The following is a 13,964-nucleotide window of genomic DNA, read 5'->3' as shown; positions in this document are numbered from 1 at the left end:
ACCCAGTTCATTAGGCAGCCCTAAATTATACAATGATTCAGGTCCAAAAGAATAATCAGCAGTTTTGTGAATCTCAATTATGGCCTCAGCTTACAAAGAGATAAGACATCTCTAGAGGTAAATTGGATCCAATAGGTAGCATGAAGCAAAGGAGGCAGGTTTAAGAATGGAGGACAGTCAAAAGTACCATCCATGGAGACACCTGCCAGAAGTAAGCAAGACACTAGCAGCACATATTGACATGGATACACATGTAAATGTGTATGTATATATTGCATTAGCAGTGGAGCAATCAGATTAGGGAGCTTCTTAGTTCCTTCAATTTCCTTATTGTCTTGTGAGAGAAGCTGGTCTCAGGGTCAATCTGATAATAAGGAATTCTGACCTTACAATCACAGAGTGACCACAGGCTAGCTGTTCTCTCAGTTTCTCTGTCAGTACTTCTATTGGCAGCAGTTGTCTACTCTTCATGATTGCCTAAAGCCCTTTCTTGGTTTCCATTATCTTCAGAGCAGGACTATGGAAGTGCAAGAAGCATAGGTGCCCAGAACAACCTGTATGCTTTTTCACAGTATGCTTGCTATTGCTGTCAGGTCCAGGCACAATGGCCAGATAAATCCAACATGATTTGGGGTTGAATATGTACTATAGCAACACATCAAGAAGTAGGGAGAAAATATTTGCCTGCAGGTCAATCCAGGCATTATGACATTTGGGACACCCTGGGGACCTCTACCAGAAGGGTATCAATAAACTGAGGGAATTTAAGGAAGAGCAACAAAAATAGTCATGAACAAATGTCATCTGTCTTGCCCATGCTGCTTCTCAATGCTGGAGTGAAGATACTTCCGGCCCATAACTCCTGGAGTGAGCGGGTTGGTTGTTTTTGAATGTTTCGCATATTTACAAGGCTTAGACTTGAACCAGGATTATTATTGTGGGAATCAGTACTTCTATGGTAACTAACAAAGGAGGGGTGCCTTCCACTTGAACTGGTGGAAACTGCCTTTCTGTGGTCTTCTCAGCTTTAGTTTAGTCTTCATATTTTGCCTTTGCTTTCTCCTGGAAGCCAATTCTTTGCATGCTAAGAGAGGACACACCAGCTTTTTTCAGCATTTTATTATGATTTTGATTTATCCAGAGCAGTTCATATACTGTACTATACATTGCACAGGCTTGTTACTTTGGAATTTGCAATAGAAAACAGAAAAAGAATCCATAGTTACCTATGGCCAGAATAATTTCCATTAGTCATTTAGCAAAAGGAGCACCCCCAGAAAGTAACCACAGACTGCACTAAGAGAGTATGGTCTTTTGTCTCCCTCTAGTGGCAGACCTAATCTGAGGTTTATGAGTTTCACATTGCTTCCCACTAGAAGAGCTAATCCTGTCATCTTGCTGCTTCCCAAGCAGACTAAATTCCTTAATTGTTGTCTGGATAATACTGACAGTGGGCTGTTAAGTAAAAAGAAACATTTCCTTGCAGTGGGGAAAAAAAAATCTAAAGCTTTATTTGCCCATATTTTAATCCATCTCTCTCTGGTTTTCCTTTACATTTCCATTAGAGATGAACAATGATCATTTACAAAGTGACTTAATTGTTTAATAGACTTTCACCTCTTTTTCTGTTGGCAGAATGGCTGAAAGTTGATCCAAATTACTTGTCAGTTGATGTTTTTTGCGATTTGTCTTGCTGTTTGACCCTTAATATGGGGAAGTTAAGATCTGTAACCACTTATGAGTAGTCACACAAGGCAAAAGGAAATTTCCTGCCTAAATGAATGTAAGTCTTCTGTTGAGGTTTTAGGTACAGATACTCTAGGAAACTCATTTAAAGAGTTCCTTTCCACCATTTTTTACTGTACAAGTTGAACACATACTTTAAACATAATATTTAGTCAACTATTGCTATTTTATAATGCTAGATACTGTGAGGTGCTTTGATAACAAGCTAACAGGGACCAGATAATTACCCAATTGATAATGCTTGATGTCACGAATGGCTCAACACAGCCAGCTAAAAAGTGTGACCACAACTGAATCGGATTCAGTGTTGTCCTCCTGAGTCCGAGCTTTGAGAAGTTAGATGGCCCATTTACTACAACAAGCTGTTACTTCTGAGCCTAACAGTGATAGATAGCAACCTCTTAGAAAGGCAGAGCTGTCAACACTTGAAACTGTTTGAAAATGTGGGCGAGCTTACCCTACACTTCATAGCTCCCCTCCATGTGTTCTGTGCTACCAACAAACTTTGCCTCCCCAAAAGCTCATCCCCCTGCCCCCTCAAATAAATGCTACACTTCACATCTGCCTTGGGAATATAAAAACCTGCACTGAATTCACACTGAAAATATAGAGGACACTGCAAAATCAAATTTCCTAGCAAAATGAGCGTAAGACTGTTCTACTAGTATATTCAATTCAGTAAATATGCTCCGTATTTACAAGCAATTTAAGGTATTACAGCATTTTATCCATGCGATGCCCCAGAGTTTCAGTCTGAGGGTCCTCATTGAACTGAGGTGTGCTTTGCTGCCAAGTACTTTGGCCTCCTGAAGGTATGAGAGACCACCTCCTTTGCCCTTCTGTGTGGGGTAATACACATTGCAGTATGTGAAGCCACCCACCAGATGGTGCTCAGAAGCTCTTAAACAGACCTTTTTGATCTCTACAGACAGGTCACTGAAGCAGAATAAGAGCTGAATAAGGCAAACGGTGATTTTTCTTTGCCTGGTATCAGAGTTTGCTGGGCAGTCAAATTATTAAATAAGAATGCTATCACTGGCAGCAAAATGTTCTACAAAGTGCATAAATGCATTAATGCACAACATCTGCATTTCAGCCTCTTGGCTTTGTGCTAGTGCATTTAACCTGTGGCTGCTTTGATGAGAATGTATAAAATGTTTAGCTGGGACATGAAGGAAAGGGACATGAATCTCTTTCTGCACTCTGAGGTGAATTTCTGAGGCATATGTATATGCATACACACTCACCGCATACATAGTAGTTCCTGTTATCACCAAAATAGTATTTTGCAGATGACTGATCTTCGCTTTTTCCTCGAAAACTAAAATCCTTAAATACATCATATCTAACATGGTGCAATGCAGCAACATGGGGAGAAAACACAGCCAGCCATCTCCTATTCCCTGGGCCATGTAACACAGCTCCTAGGTTTTGGAAGGGAGTGGAGGGATGATTAGTGTTTTCTTTTGTTCTAATAAGTGGGCACAGAGGCATATCTGATAGCAGGGCTGTGCTCTGGAGATGGTGGCTGCACACATTGTACAGATGTACTAAAGGATGCTTACCAAGGTCCAAGATGTATTGTGCCTTTCAAGAAGTAGGATCTCTCTCTTTGAAAGGAACATCTTTCTCTTAGTGTGAATTTACCAAGGGAGATTGGTAAAGCATCTGTAATGTGAGAAACGGGGTATGGGAAAAGTGTGTTTAATTTGAGATTAAGTAGTATATGAAAGATTTATATACAATTTGGAGGGAATTATGGGTACTAAATTGATTATGGACTCAAAGGACTCAGTTAAAACAAAAAGGTAGCCAACTCAATAGTTATACTCATTTATGCAACCTAAGGATCTGGCCTAATACATATAAAGCATAACTTAAAAGAAAACTACAGAAAGACTAGATCTATAGGAATATGCATTTCCTACATGTATACAAGAAGGGGGAAGAATTATTTAAGGGAAAAGAAAATGAAACTTAACAAAGATCTACTTAAATTGGATATCTAGAGTAAGCCCCTTAACATGAATATATATTAGATCACAGAGTGATCTTCCAATAGAATCAATGAAAATGCCATCTCATGGATCATTTTAAAGCTAAACATTAATAAAATACACTCTAAGGAGAAACCATGTATTATTTTATGGGTTTTGATAGGTCTTTTCAATCTTTAGTTCTGGGAATAGAAAAGATGCAGAGTTGATACTGATGACAAAGCCACATTACATGCTGCTGCCTTTAGATCAGTGTTACATGCTGCATATTGCCAGGCAGTTCTAGTTGTAGTTCCAGTTTTCATGACACTCATCCATTATGAACAGGATGGAATTCACCATTTCCCAAAGGGTTGGCTACCAACAAGTAATGAATCTACAGCTATGTGATAAAGATGGAAAGTCTCTGATTGTGCCACTACGAGTCCTACCTGAGCCATCGACTATCTGTATCTCTTTTTCCCCAGAACTTATTTGTGAATGCCAATGGATGTGTCATTTCTACCATTGCCTTGTCTTCCCTCTTGACTCATGATGAACCCTCACATTGACTCTGTGACACCCAAACAACAGGTCCCTTCAGGGCCTGTAACATTCCCTCTACGAGTTGTTGTTTTTTTTTTAATTCCAGTCCTCAAAACCTAATCTCTGTCTGCCCCAGAAAACTGCAGGGTTTTTGTTTTTGTTTTTGTTGTTCGGACAGGAAAGGAACTGGGATGCTGACACTTTTCAAAGTGGATTATTTTTCTTTTTCTGAAAGAGGCAGGGGTTGCCAGCACTACTAGTTGGGTTGTAAATTATTCTTGAGAACTTTCCAGGTTTCCTGAAGCTTCTGAATGGCAAGAGAAAAGATTCCTTTAGATGGAAAGATGACAATAGTGTTGTTTGCCTGATCCTTTTCAGAAAGAGTCATCACAACCTTTGCTAGATAAGCTGGTGATATAAGAGTGAAGTTCTGATCTGATCTGATCTCAAGTAGGTTTCCCACACAGATAGCCTGTAACAATTTTGAAAATATTCTTTTGGTGGCAGTCTCAGAATGGCTCCTCTTTAGCTTTTGGACCACCTGCTTTGTTGGCCAAATCTGCTTCCTTGGCATGGCTGTTCAGAAAGTTCAGACTGTACCGTTCAGAACAGAAAAGTGCATTTAGTATGCCTTGCACACACATATCCCTTTGCATAAGTTCCTTTGCAATCCTTTGTTAGAGGCAGGAGAGGATAGGAAATTCAAAAGCTCTTCTGCACGAAAACAGAATTTCCTTTGAGATGATCCAAGGGCCTTGTCAAGCCATCTGAAGATTTCCCGCAGCTTTGTCTCAGGTTGTTTTTGAGGTCAGAGCCAATAACAGCGCAAGGTCCATCTCTCTGCTGTGGGAAGGCACATTATTATGTGTACCAGATCAGATCCTGGCATCCCATCTGCATCCTAATGGGGCCACAGGGGCATAGTAATTAATCCTTGCCTTTTACATACAGAAAGAACCAAGTTACAGTGTAGGATGAAACACTTGTGATGAACTCCTCTGAGCTGGATTTCTGCTTCATCAGGTCCTGCTTAATTAAGGGTAACTGATGGTAAACCAACAAAGGGAATTTTATTTATTCTTAAAAAAGAACAGGAGCAAGTGACCCTCAGTTTCCCATGTCTCACCACACTGAGACACAAGGCCCAAATTTCAGAGGTCTTAACAGAAGCTCGGTACCTCCGATAATCAGGTCACCACAGGCTTGTTCTACGACCCCTCGGCCCCCATTAGGAAAAGTAGCTCATGAGAAATGTTATAGCTTTTTCAGTTAAGAAAAGAATGCCCATATTGCACCCTGAAACTTAGGGTTGGCTGCCCTTGTTGGGTTTCTGCAAGGTGCAGTGAATGGGACTTTCTGTTGGATTAAGGAAGCACAAAAACTTCTTGGAAGTCTTTTGACACCCTCCTTTGAGGTTAACTAGAGTCTTTTTGCCTTTCCCAGCAGTTATCCCTGTTGTCCCTGCAGCATACCATAACCCTCAGGGCAGACATGCTATTACCCACCATGAAATCCTTAGCTCAGTGGATGCAAAGTCATCCAGCAGTGCTTAAAAGAAGGCTCAAAAAAAAGAAAAGAAAAAAAGAAAAAAAAGAACGTAGCAAACTTCATGTCTCCACAAGAAAAGTTGTAAATGGGAAATCAGAATTTGGAAGAGAGCATTTATGGGGTCTGTTGTGATGTAAGTCTGCTTTTCGCTAGCACTTTCACTTAAGCATCACAGAGGTCTCTGTAGACTTAATGACGGTTCTCTGCCCAAGGAAGTAGGTATCATTATCCTCATGTTCCCCATGAGAATACTGAGGTACAGGAAGCCGAAGTGATGATATATAAAATTTGATTGGAAAATGAGGCCAAAAAAGTCAAAGATTTTAACATGACTGTACAAATGTGCAAAATGAAACACTTAAACAAGGTTCAGGATTTTAATACTGGGACCTCTGCCTGCTTAGTTCCCTAGCAAACAGATCAGAAATTTCATGCCCAAATTTTGAAATCAATTAAGATGCGCATAAAAAAATCAAAACACGAAGGAATACTTTGAAACTGAACAGAAGTAGTTATGCAAAACAAACTTAACCAAAACTTACCACAGAGAGGGAGAATATGTTCACTGATCTCTCTTCTGCCAAGTAGTCCTCCTTAGTGGAGGGAGAGGAGGGTTAGCTGTATTGTTCAGTTTTGAATTGGGAAAGAAAGTCCTTTTCTAGGAGTCTGACAAATCATATGGAAAGCTGGAAAAAAGATGGCATGAGGAGAGACAACTTTTGTAAATTGTTTTCAGATCCAAGGTAACAGGCCAGTCTCAGGTGGGTACTCCAAGCTGACAACTTGGCCAGTACAGGTGTTGTTATAGACCCCTGCTCACCTCCCCAATTTGGGACATCATTGTTTGGTCTGTTTTTTCCTACTGTTCTTTCAGACTAGGAAGAGCTAACTGGACCACTCATCATGCTGTTGCTATGCAGCTCATTTGGTCTCAAGATAAGATCAAAGGAGGGTGGAGGGGGAGGTGGGATTGAGGGAGAGTAATAGAGAAAGAAGACAATATAATATAGAAAAGAATACATAAGAAAAGAGAAAACAAGAAGTGTCTCAAGACAAACCTCCCTTAAGTCTTCCAAATCCCCACTAGCAATCTGGGGTTAGGGTGTCACAAGTATGCAAGAACCTGGCAACACGCAAATGAAGGCCAGAGTGGCCTATTCTGCTGGCCTGTTTCCTCCTCTGAAAATTCCTCAGACATTCATCTGCCACCCTGAGATTCTCTTTTAAGGTCCCCTAAAAGAGGGTGACTAGTCAGGCTAACTTCTGACACTGGGAAGGCTGCTGCTGAATCTCCAAATCAGCCAGGCCAGGCCCATCCCCTGCCCCTCACCCAGGCCCGGCAATGGCTGCCCTGCCTGCCCCAGCTCCCAGCTCTTGTTAAAAATAAGCCCCGGTTCACCGGGTGCCGCCGGGCAGGGGGCAATCCTTGCTGCCTCCCACTTCCCCATGCTGCATGGGGGGCTCTGCACAAGCCCTCAACCCCCGCTTGCTCCCCCAGCCCCTCCCATGGGTGCCCCAACCAGGCCAGCTCCGGCCCTTTAAGAAAAAAAACCCCAGAGAAAACCCCCGGGCTCACCACTCCTGCTGGCAGGGGGTGAACTCCACTGCCCCTCATTACCCCATGCCACCAGGGACTACCTGAATCATGAAAGCATGCCAAATCTTTTCTAAAAATTCAGAGAGCTTTGAATCAATTTCGACCTTTTAAATGGTCCCCTGATTCGATTCGGATTCAGAGATTCCGCCACTGAATTGAGCCAAATCTCCTCTGAATCCAGTCACCACCTGAAGCTTTGCACAGCCCTCCTGAATATGCCTAAGGGCAGACAAATGGATTTTTAGATACTATCGAAAAGATTTTAATGGAGCTTCTGGTCACTCAGAAGGTCACCTCAGATACTGCCTTCATCAATCTCAGTGGGTGTATCTATGCAAGATGATTTACTTGAGATTAAAGCTAATTACTGTGCAGTAAGCATCACTTTCTATACACGCAGATGCTTACTGTGCAATAATTTGCTCTAAGCATGAGTAAATTTGCTACTGGTAAATACAAGTTGCAAATTTACTCTTGAGTACTTACTGTGCAGTATAGCACGTGTACACAGCCAACTGGGACCAAATGTGCTCCTGGTCAGCTGGGCAGTATGTGGCGAGAGATTGCTCCTTGCCCCTAGGAGCTGTCTGGGGCAGTCTCCACCACTCAAGCCTGGGTGGGGACAATGGTCCTCTACCCCAGCAGCAGGGAGCCCCCAGCCTTTGCTTCCCAATTGCAATTGGGGAGCTGGCACTGGGAGCTCCCTGCTGCCAGGGCAGGGGATATTCTCCCTGCCCAGACTCTGGTGGCAGAGTCTGCCCCAGCAGCATGTAGCTCCTAGGAGCAAAGAGCAATCTCTTGCCCCCTGCTGCCCAGGAGCACATTTGCTCCCAGTTGGCTATCTACATGTGCTGTACTGGAACAATGTTCCAGCCCCCGCTAGGAAACAGCAGTCTCATTGCCCTGTGTTCCCTGCCAGCCCCTGGGCTAGCACCCAGGGGGTGTCTAGAGGCCCTACTCTCGATCAACTTGTGGCCGTTATTCCTAGTTACTCCTGGTAGTGCTCAGGGGAACAGGGACTCTCTCATTCCCCACTGGTCCCCCTGGTAAGTTTATAGATGGCCACCAGATCCCCTCTCAGCTTTCGCTTGTGGAGGCTGAACAGGTTAGGTCCCATAGCCTCTCTTCATAGGGCCTGCCCTGCTGCCCCCTGACCATGCAAGTGGCCCTCCTTTGGATCCTCTCAATGCTGTCCACATTCCTCCTGAAGTGCGGCGCCCAGAACTGGACGCAGTACTCCAACTGCGGCCTGACCAGTGCCGCATAGAGGGGGAGGATCAACTCCTTGGACCTGCTTGAGATGCATCTGTGAATGCATGACAAGGTGTGGTTGGCCTTCCTGACCGCTTCCCCACACTGTCAGCCCATGTTCATTTTGGCATCAATAATGACTCCAAGATCCTTTTCTGCCTCTCTGCTGATGAGAAGGGAGTTCCCCAGCCTGTAGGTATGCTGCTGGTTCTTCCTCCCTAGGTGCAGCACCTTGCACTTGTCAGTATTGATTCCCATCCTGTTCTCATCCGCCCACCCCTGTAACCTATCCAGATCTAGTTGTAGCTTGTCCCTCCCTTCTATCATGCCTACCTCTCCCCACATCTTAGTGTCATCCGCAAATTTGAACAAGGTGCTTTTCACCCCCTTGTCCAAGTCACTGATGAAGATGTTGAACAGTGCGCACCCAAGGACCAAGCCCTGGAGGACCCCACTGCCCACATCCCTCCAGGTTGAAAATGACCCATCCACCACCACTCTCTGGGTGCGGCCCTCCAGCCAGTTTGCAACCCATCTGACTGTGTAGGCATCGACACCACAGTCTCCTAATTTTTTAATGAGAATGGGGCGAGAGACAGTGTTGAAGGCCTTCCTAAAGTCCAGAAAGACTATGTCCACCGTGACACCTGCGTCTAAGGATTTTGTGACCTGGTCGTAAAAGGCAACCAGGTTGGTCTGACAGGACCTGCACCTAATGAACCCATTTTGGTTGCCCCTAAGCATAATCTGTCTATTACTGCTCTGTGTAATGTGGTCACTGTTTCGGGGCCCAAACATTTTTGGTCTATCATGAAGGTCTCTAATAGACTTCCTTTAACTTCTTTTCATCTTCAGGGTGTGGGCAGATTCTTCGGACTTCCAAGGGTCAAATTATGTTGGAGAGCTACCCATTGAATGCACGCTGTGAATGGACTATTCATGTTAAGCCTGGGTTTGTTGTTCAGTTAAGGTAGGTGGAGATTAATTTTAGTCTATTCATTCTGTGAATAATAATCAAGATGGTGATCTTGTGGCAATGAAAGTGCTGGTCATTGATATTTGGCAGCTGAACACCTGTTCTTTGGCCCAGCAGAGTATCTGGCGATGCTGTATAACTGTCCATGTTCAGTTTCTTCTTGGAATTCTGGCTGACAACAAGGGAAGCTTCTGTCGCTGCTTGGGGCAATCTATATGCTTTATACCTCATTATGACCCAATAGTCTGGCAAGAATACATCAGGCATCTATAGAAGCAATTCTCTTAAGACAGATCCAAGGAGTGGTTTGATGTCATATGTTTGCCATGAAAAAACCTAGGTTTAGGCTGGATTTTTGTGAAAAAAATCCATTTACTTAATCATTAAGGTTCTGAAAGGCTTTTATATCATTGAAAGGCTTATTTTCTCACAGAATCACAGTTGAAAAATAGGTCATATTTTGTAGACTGTTTTAGAGTCAAATGGTTTGCACTATTATGGGAGTTTTTCCTGATGCCCAACCTAGATTTTCCTTCTTTTAATTTAATATAATTATTTCAAGTAACGCCCTCACGTACAACCTCAAATAATTTCAGTCTATTCATATCTCTTCATCTGCTATGTGCAAACCAGGCAAAGGAATTGTGTGGATACACAAACTTATTTCTTCTATACATTTCAAAATAAGCTGTGATATTTAATGAGAAGAGAAAAAAAATCACTCAAGGAGAAAGTAATATTGAAGAGTTCCCATGGAGTTGACTCCAGTCCTTTCATCATGCTCATTTACACAAGTTCATAGTGTAGTTACAAGCAGCCATAATTACAGCCCTTACTTTGTCAGTGTGTGGGAACCTACCAACTTAGAGCAACTGCAGGATTCTGCAGGGTTCTTTGGGGGTGTCATGAGTTAGTGCTGCATATAACATGGCCTGGGGCATTTGGTGTTCAGAACGGTGTGGGGAGGCCACTTCATGTTACTTTTCTTGGGGACGTGACACATTGCTTTTACAAGTGTTTTGTTGGTGTGAAATGTAGCATGTTCTGCGCAAATGCAATAACACTTTTCATTTCTGATATCACTTTTCACTTACATGCATACAAAGCTTATTAATTTCTAGTGATGACAAACTGCTTTGCAAACTGTGTGTTTAGCCCTTTCAGTTGCACTGATAGGATTGGGAATGGGTCTTATCTTTCTGTAGTGTAGTATTGAAAGTAAGGTGTTACACAAGGGAAGAATAATGAAAAGCACAAATACAGACTGGAAGGCTTTATACTATAGGCTTCATAGCAGCACTGCCAAGACAGATCTTGGGGTTTTGGTGAATCATAGGCTCAACATGAGTCAGCCATGTGATGGAGCTGGGAAGAAAAAAAAAAAGCAAAATGTGCCTTTAAGTCTAGTTGGACACAGCCCTGATACACCCCACGGGACCCTGTGGGTCCCCAGACCCCTTGTGGGTCCTGTTTCAAAATGGATGTCTCAGGACACCCCCAGCCTTATGGGCTATATGTGTGGCTCCAAACCGCTCCTTTACCACGCCCCAAGCCTCGCAGATGGTATTGACACAGCGTCTCTCCGAGGCCTTGGTTTCACTTGACCCTTGGGTCATCACAGGGCTCTCCGCAGCCCCGTTTCTCTCCGCGCCCCTCTGGCGCCAGGGTCTGTTCACTCCCAAACACTGCACCCTCTCTGGTGCCAGGGTCCCCACACTGTCCCTTAATGAGGCCTCCTCCTTCCCCAGTAGCCTCAGCCCAAACCACCGGTGTTATAAACAAAAGTAAAAAATGCAAGCCCCTAGGCTATACCTAGTTCCAGCCTGGGGTTTATATGGGCCCAGGGCCCTGCCTCTTCTGGTCAGCTGACCAGGTGCAGGTGCAGGCTAATTTGCTTGCTAGCCTGTTGCCCTGGTAAACTGCACCTGGGCTTCTGTTGGTCTCTTTAGGCTCTCCCCAGGCAATTTCTGCTCTTCTAGGAGCAGGCACCATAGTGCCCTGCAACAGTGACAAGAATGACAAAGGTATTGGAAGGCAAGCTGTGCAAAGAAAGATTGAGAGAACTATCCATGTTTTGTTTGCAGAAAAGGTGATTAACGGGGGCATGACAGCAATTTTCAAATACCTGAAAGCCTGCCATAAAAGAGAAAGAAGAAGAACTTTTCTCCCATGCTACAGAGAAAAACTTTTCTCCCACGCTGCAGGCCATGGAACGACGGCTTCAAATTGCAGCAAAGTAGATTTAGATTAGATATCAGGAATAACTTACTGTTTGAACCGAGGCAGGGGAATAGACTGCTCAGGAAAGTTGTGGCATCTCCATTGGAGGCTTTGGAGAAAAGTTTTGATAAGCAGTGATCAGGGATGATTTAGGAGTAGCATTCCTGCATTTGTGCAGGAAGTAGAACCAGATGACACATGAGGTCCTTTCCAACCCTCTGATTCTATGATTCACATAACAGCTATCCCTTGGGTAAAAGGATAATAGAAAGCTGGCACAGAAGTTTTCAAGAGAAATACTAGAGCAGGCTGTTAACATTTGCTTAATGTGCTATGCAATCTTAAATTTCTCTGCTGAAGAAATGAAGCACCTGTTTCTAACGTAACTTCATTGTACTGCATGATGAACAAAATCAATGAGTCAACTCTGCTGGGTACTGTACCACCAAGACCACTGGCCAATGCCTCTCTCCAGGGGCAGAACCTTGTGCTGAACATAGGAATTCCTCTGTGCGATTCACTATTACATCTATTATTGTCACAGGCTATAGAACGTGTGATTTGAGCGGATATGGATTTTACCACGAGAGCTTCCTTCCAGCCAGTTTGGTCATATTTCTATTTTGCCATTCCCCATAAGGCTGAGTAAATTCAGTACTAAACCACTGCTTGCTATGATGTAGCAGCTAGGATAAAAATGTCTGTAAAGGGAGTTTAATGAACTTAGACTCCTACTTCAGAAGACTCACAAACTTCACCAAAACCTCCCCCTTTCCCTGCTATCCATATGCAGATCTTTGGACTCATTTCACTTCTATACAAACAAGTAGGATCTTTCAGCTCATAGCTTTAACTATTTGCCAGTAGATTGCTGAATCAGCACAATTCCTTACAATAGACCTCTATTCTAGTGTGTTCTCTGTATATCCCCAGTGAATCCTGTGTGACTGCCTTACTGATGGCTTGTGAGAGCTGGTGCCTGTGCCTGCGTGAAGCAGAAAGGGGACCTAGCACATTTTATATACTACCCTAATCTCACAGGGCAGGAAAAGCAAAACTCTCAAGAACACAAATAAATCTTTCCTTGACTCAAGATGTACCACACTGTCCTGGGGGATTTGGCTGAGCGGGCCTGCTTTGATAAATGGTATCTGGATTGCTGCAATCATTTGTTTTCCAGCCTCATTTTTCTTTAATTTGAATCATGCCTCCATAGTCCGTGTCACATCAAAGGATGTAATATAACTGTGTAGGTAACACACAACTCACAATTATTTTCTTTAATGCTCCAGCGGAGAGAGATCTTTAAATCATTCTTTTCTTTGGCCACTAGCTCTCCCCAGAGAAGTTGATATACATATTCTCAGTGCGCTGTTAACAAAATCAAATAATAACCAGACTCTGCACTCTCTTTCTAGCTAAGGAGCTCCAGCACTTCAGCAACATTAATGAATTTAGCTCTCACAGGAGCTAATGAAATAGCCCTAATTATACAGATGAGGAAAGTGAAGTTAAGTAACTTGCTCGTAACTGTTTCTTGGCCAGCAGCAGTTACCAAGATTTCAGAAGTGTTCTGTTAATTGTATTGAAAGCAGAGTCTATCCCTTAGTGAGAACTTTTGAAAATCCTTTGCCAAGACTCTTAACCGCTAGCCACATACCTTTTCCATGAATCCTTCTGTCCCTCGAGTTTCATGTTTGCTTCCCTCCAGTATTAAAAAAAATGTAAATCACCTCATCTTTCCAGAAAGGATAGTTAAGGAGCGATAAGCTAAGACCAGTATGACTGATTTAGCCTTTTATGTGTCCAATGCAGAACTTTCCCAATAGCCCTTACTTTTATTTACACTGCTGCATTTTCAGTAATGTAAATTGCTAGGGATCTAGGTTGTCTACACTGATAATGCTAAACAAATATGTGTTATTATGAGCCTAATTCTGTCCTCAGTTACATGAATGTGCCTCCCCCTCTCTACCTGAAAATAGGGCTCTAAGGCTCAGAACATGTAAAAAATTATGTGCATACTTAATGTTAAGCAGATGAGTAGTAGCTAACAAGAGTTTGTACTGTAGGATCAGAGTCATAGTAGTTTAACAGAGCTTCA

At 43.2% G+C, this 13,964-nt stretch overlaps 1 protein-coding gene across 7 annotated transcripts in view; it reads left to right on the top strand.

Annotated features, from left to right (window-relative positions):
- Nucleotides 1-13,964, top strand: part of PAMR1 (peptidase domain containing associated with muscle regeneration 1) — a 101,559-nt gene that overhangs the window by 32,829 nt on the left and 54,766 nt on the right. For all 7 annotated transcript variants that reach the window (XM_019476717.2, XM_019476713.2, XM_019476714.2 and 4 more), the window contains exon 4: nt 9,520-9,634. In XM_019476717.2, coding sequence (XP_019332262.1) covers nt 9,520-9,634 — 115 coding nt within the window. The remainder of the gene's footprint in view (nt 1-9,519; nt 9,635-13,964) is intronic.

This window comes from Alligator mississippiensis, chromosome 2 (assembly GCF_030867095.1).
Source record: "Alligator mississippiensis isolate rAllMis1 chromosome 2, rAllMis1, whole genome shotgun sequence".
In the NCBI taxonomy this organism is placed as follows: domain Eukaryota; kingdom Metazoa; phylum Chordata; order Crocodylia; family Alligatoridae; genus Alligator; species Alligator mississippiensis.
Note: the sequence above shows the minus strand (reverse complement) of the source record. Positions and strands in the feature narration are given on the sequence as shown.